Source organism: Salvelinus fontinalis, chromosome 27, assembly GCF_029448725.1.
Source record: "Salvelinus fontinalis isolate EN_2023a chromosome 27, ASM2944872v1, whole genome shotgun sequence".
In the NCBI taxonomy this organism is placed as follows: Eukaryota; Metazoa; Chordata; class Actinopteri; order Salmoniformes; family Salmonidae; genus Salvelinus; species Salvelinus fontinalis.
In genome coordinates, this window is record NC_074691.1 from 19829975 (window position 1) to 19856474 (window position 26500).

A 26500-nucleotide genomic window follows, 5' to 3' on the forward strand; every position below is an offset into this window, starting at 1 on the left:
TCACTGCCTTACTGCTGCAGATCAAGGTTAGTGTATGGTGCGCGCACACAGCATCACAGCACTACTCAATTTCTTTGTTTGCCTGAGCATGTATTTGTTTGTGTTCCAGTGTCTGGCTGAGGGAGGAGACCTGAACTCCTTTGAATTTAAATCGCTCACTGACTCTCTGAATGACATAAAGAGCTCAATAGACCCCTCCAATCTCAGGTGAGTGCCTCTACAGTTCACATCCATTCTGCCCAATATTTCATCCTATTTAGTGCTATGAGGGGAGATGGAAGACTGTGATGGAAGACTTCAGAGGAAGGGATAGAAGATTCATGTTCACCTGGTCTTAATGTTTGTCCTGTCCTGCCTGTGCAGTTGCTTCCAGAACAACGTAGAGATTCACGTAGCCCACATCCAGAGTGGTCTGAGTCAGCTGGGAAACCTACACGCCTTTGCAGCCAACAACACCAACACGGTCTGAACACACACAAAGAGAGCGGCCTGGTCAGCATCAACTAAGTGGAACATGCACACTATCTCGAGTGACTGAAAGAAGAGGTCGGTTTGTGGCTCCCCTGACTTTCAAACAAAAAGCCCCCACTGAAATGATCTGGCTCAACATGTAGGCTGTTTCTGAGGTTGTGGGGAAATATCCTTTTCTCACAACTGTTTGATTTTATTGTATATATGTCTTTGAAAATGACTTGTTTACTGTAATGAACACAGACAAAATGTCATGTCAAATCGACCCTAGTCTATAGACTAGACTTTGGTCACTGCAAGAATTCACAACCCAATTTCTGTTGTAGATTTATTCTATGGTCTCATGTGCCAAACAGTACTTCAAGCAGTTTCTATTATAATCCATATTTATTTTTAAGAGTTGGTGATAAAACAAGATTTACCATTTGGAGCTTCCCTTTGTGAGTCAATGTTTTGTGTTCCTTTACTCCACTGGTAGTAAGCACAGGGTAGGCTAAAGAATGTTTTGTAAAATTGTTTATTGTAGATATTTGTACAATACCTTTGAGTACTCTGATTTATCGTTAACATTTCTGTAACATACTCGGAGATGGCTTTTGTAATTGTGTGCACTGAAGAGATTTTTGTATTTTTGTAAAATGATAATTCTGGTTTGATGCAGTTGACGCAAATTGATTGGCAGCCTCGAATGGGGCATTGTTGAAGCATCAGACCAACATGTAACCTAAATTCAAACAATACTAAGGTGATAAATGTTTGTTTCCAGAATTTCTCCAGTTCACCTTTTTTTGTTTTGTAAATCTGTATATGGGAATTTGTAAATATTCCTTGCTCTCATTTTATATTAAACACATAGCCAAGAAAACTCATGATTTTGTGACAATTGATACGGATCAGTGAGGGAAAAAATTACACAGCAGGGGTAGATTAAATATAATATTTTATTTGGTAGCCTGCTTGAAAACGAAGACAATCAAAATAATATACAATAAATAAGTATCTTTATAACAAACTTACATCTGTTCATTTTGAAGTGATGAACCCATCAGTCAATTTCACATGAAGTCACCAAAGCCAGACATGGCACCATTTTCCCACTCTGAATCCGAATCAGAAAACTCTTGAGCCTTGCTGGCACGAATGGGAGAGAAGTGGCCAAAGTTATCAGGTCTTGTCTTAACCTGAGGATGCTGTACTTGGCACGAGACATGCTTTGGAGAGGACCTGCCTAAGTTGTTCTGTGAAGGAATGGGAGGGATAACAACTTTCATCTCGGGACCTATGGTCTTGTTTGGGGGAAAGTTGTCATATTCAACCAGAACATGTTTTGTACCTGCACTACCGCTTATGTTGCTCTGGGACTTGATGTAAAGTCCATTTCCCTTGTGATACGGATGAACGTTGTTGCACGGAACCGCAACGCTCAACTCATCTCGTTCGATTTGCTCAACTTTTCTTCTATTCCCATTTATGGATGCATCGTCAATATACGGGATAATTGAGTGTTCGTAGTTACCAGTTTTCGTGGGTAGTGTGGTCTTGGCGTGCGTTTCTTCTGTCCGGGCGTGGAGTGATGGTCTGAAGTTGTGCATTCGGTGATGGAGTTGCGCGAACGGGGTCACGGGGGCGGCAACACCATTGAGCTTCATAGACATGGACGACCCTTCCAGGCGACGGGACTTTGCGCGTCGGTTCTGGAACCACACCTGTGGGAGATAACGTATTAGAGCCTTTAACGTTTTTTTTCTCGCATTTCAAGTTATTTTTTTGTGGGTAGGCCTAGAACATTTTGCCCATAGCAGTTTGCAAAGATTTATCATGGAAACTCACTGTTTTGTGTCTTAGCAAACTTGTAAATCTGGTGCCATACCTGAATTCTGGACTCTGGTAGGCCGGTGAGAGCCTCAAGTCTCTCGCGAAGGTATATGTCAGGGTATTTGGTGTCGGAGAATACTTTCTCCAGCACCCCAATCTGATGCTGGGTGAAGTTGGTTCTCTTCCTTCGATGGGTCATGCTGTCCGCTCTCTGTCCGGTGGCGTTTGCGGAGTTGAAGTAGTTTGCCCTATCCGCAGCACTATAATCTGTCAAAACCAAGAGCGATGCAATGAATATAAAATGTAACGAAGGTAGACAGTAAGATTGACAGAGATTGCGCTTAAAATGTGTGCGTAATTACACTGTAACCAACCTGAATGCGGCATGCTATTCCTCTCCATGTGTCCGTCGGGGTACATCGGGAATTGAGTTAGGTCTCCTACCCTCAGTTTTCCGTGGACGGCTGACATATTACTCCTCTAGTCTATTCCCAGAATCTGACTGACCACAACCGTCTGATCCCCGGTTTTATATCCGCCCTCATCTCCTTGTGATCAAAGGTGACGTCGGAATGTGTGAACTGCGCGGCAATTAGCGACGGCTGGCACTGGAGACGAACATTGTTCCTAGCGCGTCTGATGGCTGGAGAAAGGTGTGAATCTGCGACACCCTGAACGGTAGTGGGCACAAGGTCGCTTGAAAAGGTCTACATGTCCAATACACAATTTGAGAAAGCATTTATATGCTTTTTGAAGAAATGGTGGTCCCCTTCTGAAGCAGTGATGGAGCAGTAGTCATCAAAGAGGGGATGTGAAAGGCTTCCACCATGCTGGGCATACACATTATATATAATTTCAGAAAAATATTTTTTACCTTCATTTAACTAGGCAAGTCAGTCAAGAACAAATTCTTATTTTAAATGACAGCCTAGGAACAGTGGATTAACTGCCTTGTTCAGGAGTAGAACGACAGAATTTTACCTTGTCACCTCTGGGATTCGATATTGCAACCTTCCGGTTACTAGTTAGTCCAACGATCTAACCACTAGGCTACCTGCCGCCCATAATTATGAGTCCATACGTCTATATTCAGCAATGATTCCATTTTAACGGTAGCTGCAAACATTTGTTCACTTTTAAAATGTTATTTTTTTTGTTTAGCCCATTTATTTAATCTATTATTATATAGGTTATTACATTTTTTATTTAACCTTTAGCTCTGCAAGTCGGTTAATTAAGAACAAATTCTTATTTACAATGATGGCCTACCAAGGGGGGGGGGGGGGGGGGATGAAAAACAAAAAACACATGATGAGAGACAACACTACATAAAGAGAGACCTAAGACAACAGCATGGCAGCAACACATAACACAGCATGGTCGCAACATGACAACAACATGGTAGCAGCACAAAACAGGGTACAAACATTATTGGGCATAGACAACAGCACAAAGGGCAAGAAGGAAGAGACAACAATACATCACGCAAAGCAGCCACAACTGTCAGTAAGAATGTCCATGATTGAGTCTTTGAATTAAGAGATTGACATATGGTGATGGAGGCAGTTTCAAACCAGACCTACATGGAAATACACTATAGTAAAATGTGTAGGCCTACTTTCTGTTGACCCAGTGGGTCTTATGAATTATAATGATGAATCGTACCTCTAACTATCAACAAAGAACATGTCAATACACAAACCCAGTTCAAAGGTGGTCATGAGGGTATGTTTGAGGTGAATGGCCTGCCTCCACATGGGCAGTAGGGGGTCAAGTCAAGAGGTCAACATCAAACTCACACTCATCCATATATGTGCACCAGTACAGAAATAGATGATTGAACGTATTTAACAACTTTGTTACAAATGCAGTTACCCTAAATCTGAAATAATTATGCATGTGTTCTGAAATGTATTTATTGATCCATTTCACTTGGGCCCCCAGACAAGACATTGATTTGACATTGGATTCAAATCTGCTGGGGATCGAGTCCTATATATGGCGACACTTCACAAGCCAGGCTTTGTCTGAGGGCTCCAACTCCATTTGGTTACTGTCTGTCTGTGTGCCTCTAGAGTGTTATGCTAACATTGGGCTGTTGAAGTTCCTGATTTTGTGTAATGGCCTGAGTCGATGTTCTCAGGCTTCTTCTTGTGCATAATCTATAGTCTTCGTGAGGGACTTATCTCAGATGTTTCAAAACGTCTCAGATCATGTTTCTTTTGCTTGCAAATCTTTGAATAATTCAAATTTCAGATACCCAAAAATGTACCTACACAAGACATTACAAAATTGGTGTTCTGCATCATGCAAGAGTCAGACACCCCAAGGCTAAAATACTTTGTCTGCTTTTGATGCAGATGTAGACCCCACAGCCATATGTAGGCTAACTATTCACAACAGACCTAACTGTCATACATTAATTAGGTTGTGAAAGTGTTTCCTAATGAAAAAAAGGAGGCCCATGAAGGCAGATTTAACAATTGTGTTCTTTCTTGTTGACTGTATGTCTAGCATAGTCAAAGACTGCCACTGACCCTACTGCTGATAAGATCTGTTAAATTAGATTAAAGGCTGGAGAAAGTTGATTAACTATTTTTTCTTTCAAACATCAAACAGCAGAGAGCGGCTGGCTGGTCCGAGCATCATGCTCAAGGCAGTGATCAGCTGAGCTGTGATAGGAGGCAGCCTTTGTAGATAGACCCATTAACACCCTGTCACCAGACAGACTGGGAAATGGACCACAGAGATTTACAAGGAAATGTCAAGCATCTTGATGTTCTGTTGTCTATTCTATTTAGGCCTGTAACCTGTGGGTGATGACATAGGATGATAGGATTCGTAGCCACTGCAATTCTTGATCTAAAACAGTACAACCAAAAGAGGACAGTTGATGTCATTTTATCCAAAAGTTCTTGAATGGGGTTAATTTGGATGCCTATTGCTTTTGGGGTAGGGGGGCGGGGGATTCGTAGAACTGGAAGTGTGTGTTGTGTCGTTTACGCTTTCCAGTTTGAATGGAGATGGACATTTGGGAGGTCTGGTTGCGGGAAATCGAATTCATAGCCCCAAGGTTCCCAGGTAGAAATCATTAAAAAAAGTAAGGCAAGTGCCCTGTTGTTTAGCTACCCGGTCTTGCGTCATTATTATTTACATTTTCTAAAAGCCCTTACAAAAAAAGATTGCAGTTTTGAAACTGCAGTAAAAGTGCAGTAACTGCAGTCGATTGTGTTATTTTTGGTGCAGTAATTGCACAGTAACGGCAGTGTACTGCAGTTATACTTCACTGTAACTGCGCAGTTACACTTCAAAATTACTGCAGTAAATATATATATATCTATATATATATATTGGACGCAATATTTGAAGCATACTGCAGTTATACTGCACTCTTTCTGCAATATTTTTTTCGTAAGGGAGAATCTCTTTCCACTATTCACCACAGCCACAAAGTAAAAAATGGCTGTATAGTAAACATTACTGAAAACAAAAATGAGCCTTTTGGTCTTACTTTAATTAAGGTAAGGCATAAGGTTAGCAGTGTGGTTAATTTTAGAGTTAAGAAGAGAAATTGAAGAAATGGGCGGGGTTTATAACTTTGTGTCTGTGGTAACTAGTGACGACCCAGCATCTCCAGGAACTTCCGCTAAATTAAATCGGAAGTAAGTACGTGGCCGCTTCAGGCAGCTCATATTCTGCATGATGGCGACAGAGGTTCAGAGCGGCGACCTCAACAATGGCAGTTCTAGCCGGCTCGAAGTTTCAATCGATGGCCTCACCCTCAGTCCGGATCCCGAGGGCGAGCAGGAGCAAGTCGTTGAACCGGACCCCGTGCCCGCGGAGCAGGAGACCGAGGACCAGAGCACCGCCGAAGCCACCGACGATGGGCAGGAAGGCGAGTCTGCCAAAACCACGATAGAGAGGAAATGGGGCTTTGGTTTGCTGGAGCTATACGGACTAGCATTGAAATTCTTCAAAGGTATTTTATATTTATTCGTATTTGATGCTAACAATGTAATGGAATTGAAATTGTGGTTTGGTATTACATGATGTGGCTAGCTAGCTGTTTCATCCCAGTTAATTTTTTTGTGCGGTACATTAGCTAACTAGCTAATGTTAGCCAGCTAGCCACTTGCTTAACTATGATGCCTAGCTAGCTGTCAAAATGCCACAGCAACTTGAAGATTTTAACAGAATCTCCGAATTATATATCTGCAAGATTGCTGAATGTTCTTTCAGGTTGTCTCTCGTTGACAGAATAGTTATTCAGACATCGAAAGAATAACGGCGTAGCTATGTCTAGTTTAGATGAGGCGACATTTAACTTGACATGTCATGTGTCGATATGGTCATGTGGTTCCTCCACGTAGCTACTAACTGCCAGTTTAACGTTACTCTAGTGAATGACAACCCAGTAACTAGCTAGTTTGACTGGTATGTGGCACACACCCTGTTATTAATACATCTATTCTCGCTACGGGCAGGGAGGCAGATTTGCATACAGCTCATAGACACAGATTTGTAGACGTCATAATACTACATTATGCTAGTGATTCATACTAAATAAACATTGCGATCAGCATACACACATGTTGACACCTGTCATTTCTGAGATCTTGAATTATTGATTACTGAACTAAAGCAGACAAGACGAGTCATTCAGGCATCAGCTAAAGTACACAGCTTGCAAGCAGTTTACTTACTTGTACTGCTTAATTGTAGGATGACTGCCTTCCAATCTTCAGAATTCACATGCATTAACTGCACGTGGCTCCATCAAAATAAAGTGCTTAGGTTTCTTTTAATGGGCCATAGACTGCAGACTACACACACATTTCACATCCAATGGATTAGTTTGGAAATGAGTCTGTGCAAATGCTATCACCATCACTTCAGATGTACACTTTCAATTGAGTAACAATAATTTGACATTTTTAAAGTACACATGAATGCATTCTGCCCTGATTCACTGCTCCTCTGACAGGACTGAATAGCTAAAACAGTGTGACTGAAACAAGGTGAAGCTATTACTTACCTACACACCTACTCAATCATCTCAGATCTACACTTGTGGAGTGAACAATGGCAGAGGGGATGGGATACATTTCTGGAATGAAATGCAGCCTCGATATGTAGAGGGAAGAGAAAGAATAAGGAAACATTGAAAGAGTAGTTTATTTCTCCCTCATGGGTGTGTTCGCTAAGTAAACATTTTTGAATTGCATCCACCATTTCAAACATCCAATCCATTTTTACTGCTGGATTATTGTGAGAGCCCTCCAGGTGACTCTGGGCATTGTGCAAACTGGACTCCTCCTATTCTTCAGTGAAGTTGTGCATTGCATGCATTGTTGATTTCTCCATGCATTTGCAATATAAGGGGTGGAGAAGGTAGAAAAACATGCTTTATGACCAAGCTCAGACATGGCTAAGTAGCTCCTTCGCTGACTGTACACAATAAAAGGGACATTTGTCAGTCATCATTCGCCAGCAACACACCAAGCAACAATCTATTCTGGAATGAGGAAAACAAAACAGAACATTCATTTTTAATGATCCATTTTATAGAGTGCCATTTCCAATATAGGCCTAAGTGTCTAGCAATGAATAATTGGTTAAATGATCAACAGATGACGTATTTGCCTTGCTAGTGTATTGCAGTATGGGATCTAGACTATTAGTTTGTCCTCAGATAAGGATGGGAAGGCCTTTCACCCCACCTATGAGGAGAAGCTTCGTCTGGTGGCCCTCCACAAGCAGGTGTTACTGGGGCCATACAACCTCGACGCCTCTCCAGAGGTGGGCTTCTTTGACGTCCTGGGCAATGACCGCAGGTAACCCCCAGCCCCCCCCCCCCCCCCCCCCCCACCCTCCCCATTGTGTGTGTATGACCTTTGAACTCCAGCAGCAGCTCCAGCCCTAGTGCTGCTGCTGTGTTCCAGTAAACAGGAAATATGAGCGAACAGATTGTGGAACAGATCTTTTCCTCCCTACATTTTATCAAGTTTTTTCACAGCTCAACACACTTATCTACTGCCTTTACTGTAAATGTGCACCAATTGATGGCCCATGCTGACGCTCAGTGGTTGAACTCTTTACCCCTTACTGCATAATTGATGGCCCATGCTGACGCTCAGTGGTTGAACTCTTTACCCCTTACTGCAGACCACGTAAGCAAACCTTGGACTGAACTTTTTTTTCTTGTTATTTGTCCTAAGTCATTGTCCCATTGCCGCCACCTCTCTTCCTTCTGTAGGAAAGAGTGGGCTGCTCTGGGTAACATGGAGAAGGAGGAGGCCATGGTGGAGTTTGTCAAGCTGTTGAACAAATGCTGTAATTTATTCGCTCCTTACATCACCTCCCACCAAATAGAGAAGAAGGAGCAGGAAAGGAAACGGTAAGATGCCCAGGAAGACAGACATTTCTGCCCATGAGACAGACATGATGGGAACTTTACCCTAGTTTAGGATTTAGGGAATTCTCAAGTTTGTCTTGTTTTTGTCTCTTTCCTTCATCTCACCTCAGGAGGGAGGAGGAGGAACGACAGCGCCGGGAGGATGAAGAGCGGGAACAACAGAGACAGGAGGAGGAGAGGCGGAGGCTTGAGGAGGAGGAGAGGCTGAAGAGGGAGGAGGAGGAAAGGAGACAATTGGATGAGGAGAGGCTACGGATGGAGCAGCATAAGTGAGTACTGTGTGTGATAAGTCTCACGATCTAGATCTCTAGCTTCAGCTTTACCTCTATCTACTGTGTGTAGGAAGCTTTTTATTTGTTGAATGGTGCTGCATTGATGGTCTCCTCCATCCTCCCCCTCCCTGTCTGCAGACAGCAGATCATGGCAGCATTGAATGCCCAGACAGCGGTGCAGTTTCAGCAGTATGCTGCCCAACAGTATCCAGAGAGCCCTGAGCAGCAGCTGGGTCTCATACGCCAGCTGCAGGAACAACACTACCAACAGTACATGCAGCAGCTCTACCAAGTCCAGCTGGCTCAGCAACAGGTACACACACACACCCCACAATGTCCTATGCACTCCACATCTCAACACATATTTTTCAGATATAAGGTAATAAGCAGTACTAAGCCATTTTAAGTGTTCTTTAAGTTGTTGCTCCTTTACGTCTTTCATTAGAGATGTCAACCAGGGTTTACCTTTTTATTTTCATGAGGAGAATTCAATGTAGAGATTATACAGAAATGTCTTTGTCATGTTGTCTTCCAAGTCATTGACCCTCGTCCTTCCCCTCCAGGCAGCCTTACAGAAGCAGCAGCAGGATGCGCTGGTGCAGGCTACCCTGGAGGTCACCAGTGAGCCTTTAGCTGCAGTGCCCCCGGCTAGAGAGGTCCCCATGCTCAACGGCCAGTCAGACTCCCACTCTGAGAGCATGGACAAAGAGCCAGAACCTTTCCAGCCTGCCGATGAGGTCACTGAGAATGGGCCCATGGGTACACTCGCGCATCGACCAGGTACCAACACACACGTGCACACACACCGGCCAGGTATCATCAGCGATCACTCGAGTCGAGTATGATTGTCCTCAATGTGCTTTTCTATTTGTGGGTCTTCAGATGGCTGTAAAGGCTGATGCGGGAGCCACATATTTTGGTGCACTGTGGGCAGGGGTGAGGTGTGGTTGGACCTTCCTGGTGTTGTCCATGCATAGCACTCACACCCCACAGACCAACCGGTATAGCTTCATTCCAACCGGTATAGCTTCATTCCAACCGGGTATAGCTTCATTCCAACCGGTATAGCTTCATTCCAACCGGTATAGCTTCATTCAACCTGTAAATGTGTGATACCTTACACTCTGTCCTTGGGCATCAGAAAGGGAGGCATAGGTGTAAGGGATAGGTGAATGACTCCACCCTAACCCTCCGATTGGCTAAGAGGAGTTCCTGCCCATTGTGCTCTCATTGATACAGTTCTTTCAGGTCTCTGATGGAGTTCTCAAGGACAGAGGAGGCCAATTTCTGGTTTGGAATCAAGCCATGGAATTCATTAATCTGTAACAGCAGAGTATCTCTTTCTACTCTGTTCATGCGGGATAGAACAAGGAGACAGTATGCCAGTGTTGCCCGAAAGCCATTACTGCCTCATCGAGTTTCTTAAGATGCCACTCTATTTGAGAAAGCAAGTTTTATTTGAAAGTACTCAAAAGCAGAATTTTAAAACTATATGTTTTTATCCTCACTGAATCAGATTGGTCTTTTTCTGAAAATTTCTACCTTAGTAATGTATGTACATGGTGCTCAATCTGCCTGTTATATTTACACACCCCTCTGATACCTTCCTCCCCCCACTTTCCCTTCTCCATCCAGCAGACTCTCCCCCGGTCATCGCGGCTCCCTCCATGTGGACGCGGCCCCAGATCAAGGACTTCAAGGAGAAGATCCGGCAGGACGTGGACAGTGTGATCACGGTGGGGCGTGGCGAGGTGGTGACGGTACGCGTGCCTACCCACGAGGAGGGCTCCTACCTTTTCTGGGAGTTCGCCACGGACCACTACGACATCGGCTTCGGAGTCCTCTTCGAGTGGACTGATGCCACCAACGCCTCGGTCAGTGTGCACGTCAGCGAGTCAAGCGACGAAGACGAGGATGAGGAAGGTGAGGTGGAGCACTGTTAGATAGGCTGCTTGTGTTCTAATAGGATGTTACGTGTTGTTTAGTGAGACCCAGGATGCATTTCTACTGAGATGATTGTCCGAGCTTAATATAACCATTTAGTTAGTCCTCACCTTAATGGGGTTATTCCTGCTTGTTTGTCAGGGCTCATGTTCTTTTTGTATGTTTCCTCCTTATTGTTGATGTGTACGGTCCTTTCCTTTCACACATCTTGAATGCCACCTCAGACATTATGAATATTCAGTAGCTACAGACAGCCCTCCTGACAGTCTGTGTTCCCTCTATCTTCAGGGGAGCCTCCCAGGGAGGGGGTGAAGCATAAGAAGGGGGCAGGGAAGCCCCAGGTGGATGAGATAGTGCCGGTGTATCGGCGGGACTGTCACGAGGAGGTCTACGCCGGCAGTCACCAATACCCTGGCCGTGGTGTCTACCTGCTCAAGTTCGACAACTCCTACTCTCTCTGGAGGTCCAAGAGCGTCTACTACAGAGTCTACTACACCAGATAAGCCTGGAGATGGACTTGGGGAGGGTGGGGTGTGTCTGTACGTTAAGAGAAGAGGGGGGGGGTGAGAGGATCAGTTCTGGACAAGACCACCCGAGGGCGACAAATGTCAGACTCAGTTTGGAGATGGGACTTCTATCTGTGTGCTGTGTGTGTTTGCATACACCTTGTCGGAGTTTGGGAGGGAGTTAACGCTGTAGTCTATTTGCCGACCTGTCTTTTCTCAGAGGCCACCTCTGTTGTATTAATATCTGTCTTCCCTGCCCAAACGTCATCTAACCCACAGTCTATGTTCTGTCATGTCATTGTTATGGCTGTGCTTCTATCTGACTGAGACACTTCTTAATCGGAATTTACATTTTTCAAGCCCACCATGGGTTAGCACAGAGCTGAAGTTCATACAGGGTTTTGTCCAATGAGGAAGTAATGGACAAATAGAGTCCGAAAAGAGTGACACGCTACACTACAGCACCATGCCTTTGTACTATAGCAGGAGTCCCTTATAGACCAACACTGAGTAACACACTCAACTGAACACAGTCAATCGCTCCTGTAGTGGCAATACTGCTGCGGAAAGAGCTACACCCAGATCCACATGAACGCCTAGCCCCTACCATCTACACCCTTCTGGGATCTGAGACGGTTGGATTATAGGCATAAGCAATACGGCTTGCCTATCAGAGAGCAAGGTTATCGTATTGTTATTATCTGTGCAAACCGTACACATCTCCACAAGTGCATAGGGAGAAGGGGCTAGGGGTAGATTGGCCGCTATTCTACTGAACGAGGGATCATTGAGAAGTGGGGATAGGGTTAAAGGGGGAAAGGGTATTGGTGGTGGAAGAGGGGATATGACATGTACATTGGAAAGTATGGTTGAGGCCTTGTAAATTTGGGCATCGAAATGGAATGCTGAAAAAAAGTGATTGTCTAAAAATGATTTATTTATTTGCCCTTGTAGAGTAGGATACATTTTTTTTGTCTGTATAATATTTGGGTGTATTTCATCTCCAGTCGCCTCCCTGCTTCAGGAGACATGTCTCTAGTCTTTAGATCAGGGTTCCCAAATAGGCGGCCTGCAGAGGATTTTTATTTTGTCCCCTAAGTTTTTCTGCTGTAGGACAGAAGACTAAAATCACCAGGAAATCAGCTCAAAGTGATTTTTAATTTAGGAAATCTGTTCCCAAGTATTCCCACACAAATATAGAAAGGGATACGATCACATATGCCAATGTAATCAAGGTTGAAAATATTCAGTTTGTCAAATACTTTATCTGTTTTGGATTCTTGCAGTCAATTTGCGGTGTACAAATTCTAACTATGTTCGGCCCCCCGACCATCCGCTCAAGGAGAACTTGTCCAATGGCTGAATGTAATAGGGACCCCTGCTTTAGATGCTTGCTTTTCTTTATGGCCGCTGGTCTCAGGACATGACAGTTGAAAATAAGGATGGAAACCTATTCTTCTTTCCCTATAAGAGAGCAAGGAAAGCAAGCCAGTAAAGAGTATTGGGACATACCACATGTCTATTCTGAGGGAGACTGGACACTGTCCTATTTACCCTTCTGTGTGTTGAGTTTAACTAATTTGATTTGACTCATACATACGAGCTGACAGCTAACAATTCAATAAGATTTTTTTCCTTTTGTTTTGGTCATTTCACTGTTACATCTCCAGCATTCTATCTTTCAGAAGTCCACAGCCAAACACAATATTGGCTGTATTTATATGTCATCATTTGATGGATTGATTCTGATTTGTCATCTCAAATATGGCTGTGGACTATCGCTAATGAACTCTGATCACGTCTAGCTCTCTGGTCATTCATGTCTCTGGTTGAGAGTAATAAACTCTGATCACGTCTAGCTCTCTGGTCATTCATGTCTCTGGTTGAGACTAATCAGTTATTGAGCTCAGACTGAGCTCAGTGTTTTTTAACTCTTATGGTTTCTCAGTTTATTTTGCTGGCATTATTTGGTATTGTTCAGACTGTTCACCTACCTTACATCTGCATGCTTTGTGTTTCACTTGAAGTCAGATGGCCACCAGGGTTTGTTGAGTTGTTCTTCTTTTGAAAGACTTTTCGATGAATTATACTGTTTGGTTTCTGATGGATTACCAAGTCTCCTTTCAAATGAGAGTTGTACAGTGTCAACATGGGTCAGACTTTGGCTTGTCGGTAGGCCTGATTCTAATCACGACTCCCTCTCCTAGTTGGGTGTTCCTCCTGGTTGTTTTGTTCATTTGTTTAAAGTACTTTTGCTCACCAACTAGTAGCCTAATGATACAGATTGTTCGAGCCTTGTATGTAAATAATTATAAATGGATTTTAAGTGTGTGTTCGAGAGATGGGGGAGGGGGGGGAGACAATGGGCTGAGAAGTAATGCACTGTAGTATGGTGAATGAGATTATGTATATTGTTTCCCCAAAAAGTCAAACTCAAGTGTAAACTGGAAGACAATGAAATGTGGAAAAATGCTCATCCATTTTTGTATTGCTTTGACTGTATGAGCTGTATTGATCTGTATGAGTTTGAAGAATCTGGGCATATATTTAACCTTGATTACATTTATGCTCATCTCTATTACCTGAATGTCTTCTCTCTTTTTTTTCTTTTTTTTTTACAATGTAAATGTTAAATTTTAGAGGTAAGTTTGTTCAACTTTTTGTTACAGTCCAGGTGTTAAGATTATGTAGTAGACCTTCATCAGTGTCATTACAGATGTTTTTTTTGCAATCCTTTAGAAATGATCATTTTATAAACGTTGCGTACACTCTGTCCCAAAACATGTGTGCCAGTTTTCATGCAAAATGTGTCATTTATAAAAATGAAATTTGAGGTGAATGTGCTTATCCTCCCTTTAGACAATGCATGTGCACAGTTTCTAGTGGTTCAGGTCTTGCATTGCAAGAAGGCAAAAGTAGTCTTGTGCAAATGGGGAATTCAGGATGAAACTCCTATTTATAATAAAAGAACAGATAGGCCTAGCTAAATATAATAACTTGCTATCAGTGAGAAGAGTAAAAAGTTATCTTTGCGTTCTAAAATAATTAGAATTATTTCCTAATTAATTTCCATGATCGTTGCAGAATAAATTCCTCACATTTTCTGACAGATGGTTTCATAGGCTACTTTAAAAAATAGTCTACAAGTTCGGAAAAATGGTATCCGATCTCTCATTTAAGTGACCCACTTCACAGTAAATAGATGAGCTATTTCAAGCAGGCTTTTTTGTTGTTGCTCTATGTGCAGTTTAATGGTAGACCAGACGGTTCAGCTTTTCCATTGACATTTGTAGGCTACATCTGAATAATGTAATGTGACATTTCTTAATTTATATGCATAAATACAGTCGTGGCCAAAAATATTGGCACCCTTGCACTTTTTTTCAAATAAATGCCCCATTTCTTCCAGAACTGTTGAAATTAAAAAATCTTTGGGTATCCACATATGTATGTTTTAGATTTGCAGTTAAACCAAACAAATAGGAATAACTGACTAAATGTTAGCTTATTCCACAAAGAAATCCTAAAATGGCCCAGACAATATTATTGGCACCTTCTAGAAGTAGTTAGAAATAATTAGATTTCAAGCATGTGATTCTCCTTTACCTTGGAATTGATCTCACCTGTGGTGAGTTGGTGCCTGCAATATAAACATCACTCATTCAACCAGTTTGAACAGAGAAAAGGACTCATTCTCCTGTTTTGTGTCACTGTGTACTGCAATGAGCATGGAGGAAAAGAAAAACAGAATTATCTGAGGTCAGACACAAGATTGTCCATGCTTGGCTACAATCTCAAGGCTACAAGTACATCACCAGAGACCTTGATGTTCCTGTTTCCACCGTACGTAATGTTATCAAAAGGTTTAAGGCCCAAGCCACTGTAGCCAGCCGCAATGGACGTGGCCACGAGAGGGAACTTGATGGAAGATTGCACCGAAGGATTGTTCGAATGGTGGAGAAAGCACCGCGATCAACTGCCACACAGATTCAAGCTGCCCTTCAGACAGAAGGTACGACCGTTTCAACTCGCACCATCCGTCGCCAACTCAATGAAAGGGAGTTATATGGTAGGAGATCCAGGAGGACCCCACTGCTGAGAGGGAAACATAAGAAAGCCTGACTGCAAATTGCCAAAACACACCTGAACATGCCCAAATCCTTCTGGAAGAATTTCCTGTGGACAGATGAGGCCAAAATAGAGGTTTTGGTAAAGCACACCATCTATGTTTATAGAAAACAAAATGAAGCCTTCAAAGAAAAGAACACCTTCCCTACAGTCAAACATGGAGGCAGTTCAGTGATGTTTTGGGGTTGCTTTGCTTCCTCTGTCACTGGGTGTCTTGAAAGTGTGAATGGCATCATGAAATCAGGAGAATACCAAGGGGGTTGGTGCCCCCCCTTGGGTTGTGCCGTGGCGGAGATCTTTGTGGGCTATACTCGGCCTTGTCTCAGGATGGTAAGTTGGTGGTTGAAGATATCCCTCTAATGGTGTGGGTGCTGTGCTTTGGCAAAGTGGATGGGGTTATATCCTGCCTGTTTGGCACTGTCCGGGGGTATCATCGGATGGGGCCACAGTGTCTCCTGACCCCTCCTGTCTCAGCCTCCAGTATTTATGCTGCAGTAGTTTATGTGTCAGGGGGCTAGGGTCAGTCTGTTATCTGGAGTATTTCTCCTGTCTTATCCAGTGTCCTGTGTGAATTTAAGTATGCTCTCTCTAATTCTCTTTCTTTCTCTCTCTCGGAGGACTTGAGCCCTAGGATCATGCCTCAGGACTACCTGGCATGATGACTCCTTGCTCTCCCCAGTCCACCTGGTCGTGCTGCTGCTCCAGTTTCAACTGTTCTGCCTGCGGCTATGGAACCCTGACCTGTTCACCGGACGTGCTACCTGTTCCAGACCTGCTGTTTTCAACTCCCTAGAGACAGCAGGAGCGGTAGAGATACTCTCAATGATCGGCTATGAAAAGCCAACTGACATTTACTCCTGAGGTGCTGACTTGTTGCACTGTCGACAACTACTGTAATTATTATTATTTGACCATGCTGGTCATTTATGAACATTTGAACATCTTGGCCATGTTCTGTTATTATCTCCACCCGGCACAGCCTGAAGAGGACTGGCCACCCCTCATAGCCTGGTTCCGCTCTAGGTTTCTTCCTAGGTTTTGGCCTTTCTAGGGAGTTTTTCCTAGTCACCGTGCTTCGACACCTGCATTGCTTGCTGTTTGGGGTTTTAGGCTGGGTTTCTGTACAGCACTTTGATATATCAGCTGATGTAAGAAGGGCTATATAAATACAATTGATTTTGAAATTTGATTTTAGGAGCGCAATGTTGGAAAGTTTGTTCTCCATTGACGGTCATGGGTCTTTCAGCAGGTCAATGACCCCAAACACACTTCAAAAAGAACCCAGGAATGGTTCAAGACAAAATGCTGGACTGTTCTGAAGTAGCCAGCAGCGAGTCCAGATCCAAATCCCATTGAAAACTTGTGGAGAGATCTGAGAACGGCAGTTGGGAGAAGGAACCCTTCAAATATAGGAGATCTGGAGCAGTTTGCACAAGAGGAGTGGGTCAAACTGCCAGTAAAGAGGTGCAGAAAGCTCATCGATGGCTATAGGAAGCACTTGATTGCAGTTATTTTGACCAAAGACTGCTACCAAATATTAAGTCTAGGATGTCAATCATTTTGTCAATGCCATTTCTGTTTATTTTCTGATTTTAAATTGATATATTAACTTCTGAATCAAAAACTAAGGTTCTGTAATATTAACAGTGAAATAAACAATTGTGGAGAACAAATTCTTTGGTCAATTTCAACTTATTTTTAGGGAAATTTGTAAGATATCTTTTGGCCACGACTGTATTTCACAACCATTGTAGAATAGTTGACCCCCCCCCCCCCCCCCCCCCCCCCGAGTAGACAATGTTTCAGGCAGTGCAGCATGTTTAGGTTCAGGAAAAAGTGAATGCAAAACATTGCATTCAATCGATCTGTGCACAGGTCCACGACAATCTAATTGATTTTGTCTTTCAGAAACGGTCAGATACAGCAAATGTCACTGCAAAAGAACATTCTGCCAACACCTCCACAGATATTTGATCAAGTTCACCATCCTTTAGATATTGTCTTGGCCTAATTCCAATACTTCCAAAGTATACAGCAAATAAGGGCGTTAATTGTCACCATAAAATGTGAATGATCGGCGTTTTTCAGGCAGAGTTATAATGCTCGTTCACTCGCGCAGTTTTACGACAGGTCTGATTTATAATGGTAAACATGGGTATTTTTGTGGTTGCGCAGTTTTTTACAGAAATGGCGCACGCAGATATGTTGTATTACATTTACGCAATGGTTATAAACGAGGCTACTGGAGTTGTGTAATTGTCACCCAGTACATTGGTATTTTATGGCGCTCATTGGGTTTGGCCTTGGAGCATGTTTCTGGTCCGGTGACAGATGCGTCATCCACATTCTGTATTCCAGCTAAACCTCCTTTACTGTAGGGAGGATACAGGAGGGGAAGTGACTAACATTAGAGCCATTCAGACATCCTTTCCATATTCGACTAGGAAATTGCTACATAGATAGAAATGTCACCAGGAAAGAGAAGTGCAGAGTAAGCCTCCTGTGAAATCCTGTCTTGTTGGGTTGGCAACTTTTGCACAATTAGTCATGTTGATGTTGAAGACACAGCATTGAACATTGTTTGTTGGTTGATTTAGAATTAAAGTCGACATTTGGCAACATACCATGAACAAGTATGGCAACTTGATCTACCATAGTGCCAGTCAAAAATAAGATGGTTCTCTATGCTGTTATGTTTGCTTGAAACCACAAGGGGGCGGATGAGGTGGACACAACTCATGTTTAAATAGTGATAGGAATGATTGCCAACTGCCAACTGGACATTGCGCTGCTCAGTTGAGGCTGCGTTTACTCCGGAAGCCCAATTATTATATTTTTTTCACTAATTGGTCTTTTGACCAATCAGATCTGCACTGAAAAAAATCTGATATGAAAAAAATCTGATATGATTGGTTTAAAGACCAATTAGTGGAAAAAAATATCAGAATTGGGCTGCCTGTCTAAAGTCAGCCTAGATATTTTACTTCTTCTGTGGACTCAGACAAATCTGAATGACTCTTATCAACAATAGCCTTGGAATTATTGTTGGATGTGAGTTTGGGGTTCAACCTTCTAGGGAAACCAGATGGTAGGAATATTGCCTACAATAGCCCTGGACATACAGTATGTGAGTGAAACAATGTTCCGAGAATGTTTAGAATTTTTCTAGTGTCCAATGTCTATCTTCACATTCATCTTTGAAACGGGCAAAAACCAAATGCACATTTCCGTGGAAAATAAATACTGTTGTCCTTCACATTGTACAGGGAATCCAGACCGGATTTTCCGTCCTGCTTTGGCAGCAGGGGAGGCAGGTAAACGTTTCTTACACATCTCGCAGATACAGAAAGCAGACTCCAGTTGCCACAGGTGGATGTATTTTTCCGTGTTTTACTCGTACTTTCCCCCTACTTTGCTCGGCGAGTTGTTTTTCTATGCTGGATCTCGTTAGATTTGAATAGACTTTGGGAGCAACGTCTCAGTACGGCGGAATTTCGCATCTTTGAAAAATATGGCGGGATGTCAGGATCATGTAGCTTCACAAACACTAGCAGCATTGAATCTGTTTCTTGAGGTTTAATGTAGAGACCTTGTGACCGAAGTTTTATTGTTTTGTCTTCCCTGGAATTCGTAAAAATGCCGTTCCACCAAAGAATCGTGGAGCCGCGGCATTTGTCTCGGTTGCCCAGGAGGGATGGCAAAACTTTGGGCGAAGAAGATGGGGCTTTCATAGTGGTGGATGGACGCAAACTTCGGAAGCCTGTTTTATTTACAGCCTTGGATGAGGTTTGCTCTCATACAATGATAAACATACTTCACCAACTTTCTGATCTATCACGAAATGCAAGCGACATATTTCTGGGGATTGAGATGGAGGCTGGAATGGTATTTCAAAGATCCTGCAGGATTCAAGTGCGCCTGGAAACTTTACACAATGCTGTCATCAAGTTCGATCACAAGAAAATCAAAATCCGTAAGTGTGATTGTGATGTTTTTTTTGGTTGTCGTGCATTTGACACTACATATTTTGGTTGTTGAAGCAATTTTTTTTTTGACTACCCAGTCAGTTCTAATGATGTTTAAATAATTGGTCAGTCTTTGTATATAGTAGTTTAGATTAATTGTTCAAAAGTAATACGTGTATCCATATGCTGTGTGTACAGCATCATCATAATAGTTTTGTAACAAAATGCAGCCATTAAAACGAGGTATTTTAATTAATCATGAGGAAGTGTTACTTTAAACTCTTAACGCAGCAAGCTACTTGAGGATAGCTAACGGGTTTGTTCATATTTGAATGAATTAATAACAGATTGTCACATAGTATTGGTAAAAACAAGAGGAGGGCGTGCCACTGTCGAGTAAACACATGGCGTGTGTTTGAGTTAAGTTTGAAGTTATGCTAATACCGTTATTCTACGGGCGTGAGTCCTGTCATATGTGATCGATTTCCAGCAACGCACTGGCCATCTGCGCGAGCTGGGGCGCCTGTGGCGTGAGGGCTTCAAAGCATGCTTCATAACGACATTTGGATCTCGGGGCGGGAGCGGCAACGACCAACCTTCACACAAGCCGAATCCTTCTGTCTCTAGTCCTCAAAGATGAACGTGAAATCAATTCCCTTTTTGATAGCCTAATTGTTGACTCTCCACAATCCACACACTATCTTATTTTGAGGTTAGGGACTTATGTTGAAGCTGACTCAATTGTATCTTCGATTTTTTTTAAATAGCATATGCTCGTATCCAGAGGGACTTAAGGTACTGAGTGAGTGCATACATGTTCGTACTTTTTCGTGCTGATGCTTGTCTTTCACTTTGGCATGTTTTGCTGCACCGATATGGAGGAAATCCACTGAGTAAACAAACTGCTGTAACACTACTTTTTAATCACAGCAAACTACCTGATTGATTGCCTACTAGTAGTGTGTAAATGTTTTAGAATCTGCCAGGGAACTGTATCCCTGTTTTGTATTTATATTATTTTACCAAAAGGCAAATATTTTGATTAATTTACATTTCTTCAGCAGCTTGTTGGGGAACAGAGTTGACCACTTCAGGAAACATTCGTTGTCAGGTTGATGAATTTCCTCCTGGCTTTTACACATCACACACCTCTTTATGTTTGAATCTAAATCCCATGCCAAAATCCCGGGTGAATCCTAATTCAATTTCCTCCCAGCAGTGTAAAACTTAGTCAAGAGGAAGTACAGTTTAACAGTCTTTTCTTTGTCTGACTTCATCTACTGAAACACCAGACATCATGACCACGTTCCTTTTTTGAGGAGGACTTATTCACCAACAGCTGTAGACTGACTGTAGCCTACTGCTTCCCCTCAAAATGCTCTGCTGTGTCCTCCGCCCCAGTGTAACACACACACACCACACACGAGTTAGACAGTTTATAGAGTATGTATGATGAGTAACAGACGGTATGTTACATGCTGAACTTGATGGAATCAGTCATCATAATGATACTGAAAGGCAAGTGCTCCAGCTGGTATAAATCTACTGACATATAACATATTCACTCCCTAATACTAAAGACCAGATTAAACTTGTTCTCAGAAAGCCTGCTTAATTAAACCGCTATCAGATACCCCACCTTATTAACACTTTACACAGCCTGTGATACCAGATACTCTACTCACTGGTTAAGGCAACACACCAGAGAGACACTTTTAATAAACCTCAGATACCACATGATACTAAATACCACCACATAGCCCAAACTGTTTTTACCCAACCTCATTCTCCCAGGGTGGAGGTTTATAGTTATAACCCAACCTCATTCTCCCAGGGTGGAGGTTTATAGTTATAACCCAACCTCATTCTCCCAGGGTGGAGGTTTATAGTTATAACCCAACCTCATTCTCCCAGGGTGGAGGTTTATAGTTATAACCCAACCTCATTCTCCCAGGGTGGAGGTTTATAGTTATAACCCAACCTCATTCTCCCAGGGTGGAGGCTTATAGTTATAACCCAACCTCATTCTCCCAGGGTGGAGGCTTATAGTCCCCTGTTAGCAGCTCAATCCCCAACAGATTTTCCCATAGAACCTGGAATTCCAACCGCGTCTGGCAACACCTCCAGTTGCTGGCCAGCCTCTCCCTTTCCATCCTTTAGTCTAGTGTTTCCCAACTCCAGTCCTCCAGTGAATCAGCTGAGCTTGTCCAGAGCTACATCAACAATGTGTGCTGTTGGGGGTACTGGAGGACTGGAGTTAGGAAACGCTAGTCTAAGCTACCTGCCGCTCCTAATGGGAAAACACCTGGCCCTACATCAGTCTACCTGTGGTGGTGTTTAAGCCCAACTAAGAGGTTAGTGAAGCCAGTGCAGGTCTTTTCTAGTTTGAGCCAGGAAGTTCTAGACAAGCTGTGAGAGAGAAGACTGGAATGTGGTTACATAGGGGAGCTTTAGTGTCCAAGAGAAGCACTGGCATGTTTTAAATGCCTGCCTTAGGTTCTATTACCCCCCCCCCCCCCCCCCCCCCCCCACACACACACACACACTTTGATCATATATTAAAATAGGCTCGTTATGACAGTTCTTATTATTGAAATATTAGACTGAATAAAGTTGACCATAGTCTGTGCTCTCGCTAGGAAACTCTAGAGTCATTTAGTGCTGAGGTAGACATTTATGCTACGAGAATGATTTTATAAAGACACACAGCCACTGTTGCTATGCTAAAGCTAGCCCATACCCTGCTCTGGGTGCAGGTCTGTGTACAGAATCTCTGCATGGGAATGAATCATGTTACTCGTCAGGCGCAATAGAATAGCAACAAGAGGGGCCCCTAGCTGCTTGGTGCTTGACATTTAGGGAAGGGCATGTGTGTTTGTATGTGCGTGCGGACACGTGCTCCTGAGTTTGTCTGAGGGTCAGAGTTCATTGTAGTGGCATGGTCAGTGGTCAGCCTCTGTCTCTCTTTCTGGAGGGAATGGTTCACCTGAGTGAATCAAGAGTTAGGTTCAGCAAAGTCAAGTAGTTTATACCTGTTAGCACTTCAACCTTCAAACAGGTCACTGCCACGCCTCAACTTCAACCTTCTAACAGGTCACTGCCACGCCTCAACTTCAACCTTCAAACAGGTCACTGACAGGCCTCAATTTCAACCGTCAAACAGGTCACTGCCACGCCTCAACTTCAACCTTCTAACAGGTCACTGCCACGCCTCAACTTCAACCTTCAAACAGGTCACTGCCACGCCTCAACTTCAACCTTCAAACAGGTCACTGCCACGCCTCAACTTCAACCTTCAAACAGGTCACTGCCACGCCTCAACTTCAACCTTCAAACAGGTCACTGCCACGCCTCAACTTCAACCTTCAAACAGGTCACTGCCACGCCTCAACTTCAACCTTCAAACAGGTCACTGCCACGCCTCAACTTCAACCTTCAAACAGGTCACTGCCACGCCTCAACTTTAACCTTCAAACAGGTCACTGCCACGCCTCAACTTCAACCTTCAAACAGGTCACTGCCACGCCTCAACTTCAACCTTCAAACAGGTCACTGCCACGCCTCAACTTCAACCTTCAAACAGGTCACTGCCACGCCTCAACTTCAACCTTCAAACAGGTCACTGCCACGCCTCAACTTCAACCAACACAATAACAACTCCTGTCACTTCTGATGGCTCAGTAGGCATGGAGTTGTTGAATTAATTCCCACATGGGCTATACTCAATGATATGTTATCTATAGGCCCAAGTTGGGTAAAGATAAAAGCCTCTGCTTAATGAACATGGAATTATTTTGGAGCTGTGCCGAAATTGGCACCATGTAATTAGATGGAATTAAATAGTGCATATCTTTCCCATTCATTCGTCTCATGCATCTAGCTAGATCAACGACACCACAGATGGCGTGGGAAATGGATTCCTCTTAACCGTAGACTACTTTCTATGGAGACTTCTGAGTGTGATTTAGGGGAGAACTATTTCTTTAAAGGCGCTACATGTAGAATGTCTCACCCACGTGGGAGCTAGGGAAATTTGAACAACACTTAGGTTGAATATAAACAATATTTGTGAATATTAACAATATTTGTTGTTATTGAAAAGATTTTGTTGTTATTGAAAAGATATTTCACATCGATTTAGATGGTGCAATTATTCCCAACAATATTCAGTGCTTGTTTTCTCACATAAACTGAAATTGAGCGAGGCGTGTAGAATTTTAGCAACCAGGAAATGACAGAGCGATGTCTACATTGGCCGCTTGCGCCGGTCTGCCATTGTTTGGTGTGCTCGGTTAGGAGATGACCAGGCCTGTTAGTGAAGCCCATGTTATAGAGGGAGGGTGCAGTTTTTCCATCTTGATAACAGAAGCTGGCATGGCTTTTGTTGTCAAATCTTAAGTCTTCATTTTCAGATTGCGATTTTGCATTGGTCCAAAATAATTTTATTTGCTAGAAAATAATTCTACTATTACTCCAGATACATTATGGATATTTACTGAAATTACAATGCAAAAATTATACATCTAGCTCCTTTAAGTCAACCACATAATAAGCCAATTTCTGTCATTTGTTAGAAACGGCTCGGCCGAATATAGAGGGTTTGTCTTTGAGAAGGGAGTTGTGTGGGCTATTTTCATATGGAAAGTGTGTCAAACAGTATTGAAGGTTAATTGGAGTGTAGGCAGTGTTAGGGCCTCCCTTTTCAGATAGCTTAGGACACACACACACACACACACACACACACACACACACACACACACACACACACACACACTACTAGACTGCCTAGACACACACACATATTCAGATGCCCTGCTGATCACAACTATCTCACACACACACACACACACACACACACACACACACACACACACACACACACACACACACACACACACACACACACACCAAAGCGGTCACATTCCTCCCCTTATCCCTCTCTGATATTTATAGATGTGTATGTCATTGCTCGTTCGCCCCTCTCATCTCTCACACGCTGTCATGTGGAGTGCGTGTGTCTGCCTGTGTGCTTCTCAAGGACCTTTGTGTGTCTGATTCTTGTCATGGAATCACTCTTGCTGAAGGACATGACAGCAGGTCTGGGCTCAGTCTGGTTCAGTCTAAGTTTAGACAGCTACTGTACTGCGTCTCTACTGTGTGCACACACTGTGGCCTATAGTACACACATACCTGCCTAATGGTAATGATAACGTAAGTGTTTTTGATAGATTGAGATGAAAGTGCTCACTAAAGTAATGGTTATAACATAGTAGAGAGGAACACTGATGTGGCTCTTATTTGTTGTTCATGTTGTGAACCTTGTTTTCATAGTCCTGTACGCCCACCTGTCCAACTGGTTTCACATTCCAACCACACACACACACACACACACACACACACACACACACACACACACACACACACACACACACACACACACACACACACACACACGGACCAGAACGAGGGTTAAGGGGCTCCTTCTCTCCTCCTGTTGACCTACAGTATTGGGGAAACGAGGTAACGTGATGATATCCCTCTCTCACCCTTCTGTGCCCTGGCATGGCCTAGATCCCTCTCTCACCCCTCTGTGCCCTGGCATGGCCTAGATCCCTCTCTCACCCCTCTGTGCCCTGGCATGGCCTAGATCCCTCTCTCACCCCTCTGTGCCCTGGCATGGCCTAGATCCCTCTCTCACCCCTCTGTGCCCTGGCATGGCCTGGATCCCCTTCTCACCCCTCTGTGCCCTGGCATGGCCTAGATCCCTCTCTCACCCCTCTGTGCCCTGGCATGGCCTGGATCCCCTTCTCACCCCTCTGTGCCCTGGCATGGCCTAGATCCCTCTCTCACCCCTCTGTGCCCTGGCATGGCCTGGATCCCCTTCTCAACCCTCTGTGCCCTGGCATGACCTGGATCCCCTTCTCACCCCTCTGTGCCCTGGCATGGCCTGGATCCCTCTCTCACCCCTCTGTGCCCTAGCATGGCCTGGATCCCTCTCTCACCCCTCTGTGCCCTAGCATGGCCTGGATCCCTCTCTCACCCCTCTGTGCCATGGCATGGCCTGGATCCCTCTCTCACCCCTCTGTGCCCTGGCATGGCCTGGATCCCTCTCTCACCCCTCTGTGCCATGGCATGGCCTGGATCCCTCTCTCACCCCTCTGTGCCCTGGCATGGCCTGGATCCCTCTCTCACCCCTCTGTGCCCTGGCATGGCCTGGATCCCCCTCTCACCCCTCTGTGCCCTGGCATGGCATGGCCTGGATCCCCCTCTCACCCCTCTGTACCCTGGCATGGCCTGGATCCCCCTCTCACCCCTCTGTGCCCTGGCATGGCCTGGATCCCTCTCTCACCCCTCTGTGCCCTGGCATGGCCTGGATCCCCCTCTCACCCCTCTGTACCCTGGCATGGCCTGGATCCCCCTCTCACCCCTCTGTACCCTGGCATGGCCTGGATCCCTCTCTCACCACCCCTCTGTACCCTAGCATGGCCTGGATCCCTCTCTCACCCCTCTGTACCCTAGCATGGCCTGGATCCCTCTCTCACCACCCCTCTGTGCCCTAGCATGGCCTGGATCCCTCTCTCACCACCCCTCTGTGCCCTAGCATGGCCTGGATCCCTCTCTCACCACCCCTCTGTGCCCTAGCATGGCCTGGATCCCCTTCTCACCCCTCTGTGCCCTGGCATGGCCTGGATCCCTCTCTCACCCCTCTGTACCCTGGCATGGCCTGGATCCCCTTCTCACCCCTCTGTGCCCTGGCATGGCCTGGATCCCTCTCTCACCCCTCTGTGCCCTGGCATGGCCTGGATCCCCTTCTCACCCCTCTGTGCCCTGGCATGGCCTGGATCCCCCTCTCACCCCTCTGTGCCCTGGCATGGCCTGGATCCCCTTCTCACCCCTCTGTGCCCTGGCATGGCCTGGATCCCTCTCTCACCCCTCTGTACCATGGCATGGCCTGGATCCCCCTCTCACCCCTCTGTGCCCTGG

At 44.3% G+C, this 26500-nt stretch overlaps 4 protein-coding genes across 6 annotated transcripts in view; 3 read left to right on the forward strand and 1 right to left on the reverse strand.

Annotated features, from left to right (window-relative positions):
- The window catches only part of lin9 (lin-9 DREAM MuvB core complex component), a 20769-nt gene extending 19433 nt beyond the window's left edge, over window positions 1–1336 (forward strand). For both annotated transcript variants that reach the window (XM_055885181.1, XM_055885182.1), the window contains exons 13-15: window positions 1–26; window positions 110–207; window positions 364–1336. The exon at window positions 1–26 is cut by the window's left edge and continues 157 nt beyond it. In XM_055885181.1, coding sequence (XP_055741156.1) covers window positions 1–26; window positions 110–207; window positions 364–469 — 230 coding nt within the window. In that variant the 3' untranslated portion in view covers window positions 470–1336. The remainder of the gene's footprint in view (window positions 27–109; window positions 208–363) is intronic.
- A 90-nt stretch (window positions 1337–1426) lies between these two features.
- On the reverse strand, window positions 1427–2761 carry mixl1 (Mix paired-like homeobox). The gene is made up of 3 exons (XM_055885183.1): window positions 2661–2761; window positions 2342–2553; window positions 1427–2177 (listed from the first exon to the last, which is right to left on the reverse strand). Exons 1-3 carry the CDS (start codon window positions 2755–2757, stop codon window positions 1527–1529), a joined length of 960 nt encoding a protein of 319 aa, XP_055741158.1. The 5' UTR covers window positions 2758–2761; the 3' UTR covers window positions 1427–1526.
- Window positions 2762–5920: 3159 nt separating this feature from the next.
- On the forward strand, window positions 5921–14262 carry LOC129825251 (Golgi resident protein GCP60-like). 2 transcript variants are annotated; one of them, XM_055885185.1, is made up of 8 exons: window positions 5921–6265; window positions 7979–8120; window positions 8543–8683; window positions 8812–8970; window positions 9112–9286; window positions 9537–9753; window positions 10612–10896; window positions 11206–14262. In XM_055885185.1, the coding sequence occupies exons 1-8, from the start codon at window positions 5986–5988 to the stop codon at window positions 11418–11420; spliced, it is 1614 nt and encodes a 537-aa protein (XP_055741160.1). In that variant the 5' UTR covers window positions 5921–5985; the 3' UTR covers window positions 11421–14262. The 2 variants fall into 2 exon arrangements, with proteins under 2 accessions (XP_055741160.1, XP_055741159.1); XM_055885184.1 differs by having other exon boundaries at window positions 5922–6265; window positions 10609–10896.
- A 4584-nt stretch (window positions 14263–18846) lies between these two features.
- nhsl1b (NHS-like 1b) overlaps window positions 18847–26500 on the forward strand; it is a 159860-nt gene continuing 152206 nt past the window's right edge. The window contains exon 1 of the mRNA XM_055885188.1: window positions 18847–19524. Coding sequence (XP_055741163.1) covers window positions 19188–19524 — 337 coding nt within the window. The 5' untranslated portion in view covers window positions 18847–19187. The remainder of the gene's footprint in view (window positions 19525–26500) is intronic.

Bases quoted from the DNA above. Each gene is read 5' to 3' on its own strand.
- LOC129825251 (XM_055885184.1), top strand. From the start codon at position 5,986: ATGATGGCGACAGAGGTTCAGAGCGGCGACCTCAACAATGGCAGTTCT. The intron at 8,971-9,111 runs GTGAGTACTGTG...CCCTGTCTGCAG, and splicing joins CTACGGATGGAGCAGCATAA to ACAGCAGATCATGGCAGCAT. The intron at 10,897-11,205 runs GTGAGGTGGAGC...CTCTATCTTCAG, and splicing joins CGAAGACGAGGATGAGGAAG to GGGAGCCTCCCAGGGAGGGG.
- mixl1 (XM_055885183.1), bottom strand. From the start codon at position 2,757: ATGTCAGCCGTCCACGGAAAACTGAGGGTAGGAGACCTAACTCAATTC. The intron at 2,554-2,660 runs GTTGGTTACAGT...TGGTTTTGACAG, and splicing joins GAATAGCATGCCGCATTCAG to ATTATAGTGCTGCGGATAGG. The intron at 2,178-2,341 runs GTATGGCACCAG...TATCTCCCACAG, and splicing joins TACCAGAGTCCAGAATTCAG to GTGTGGTTCCAGAACCGACG.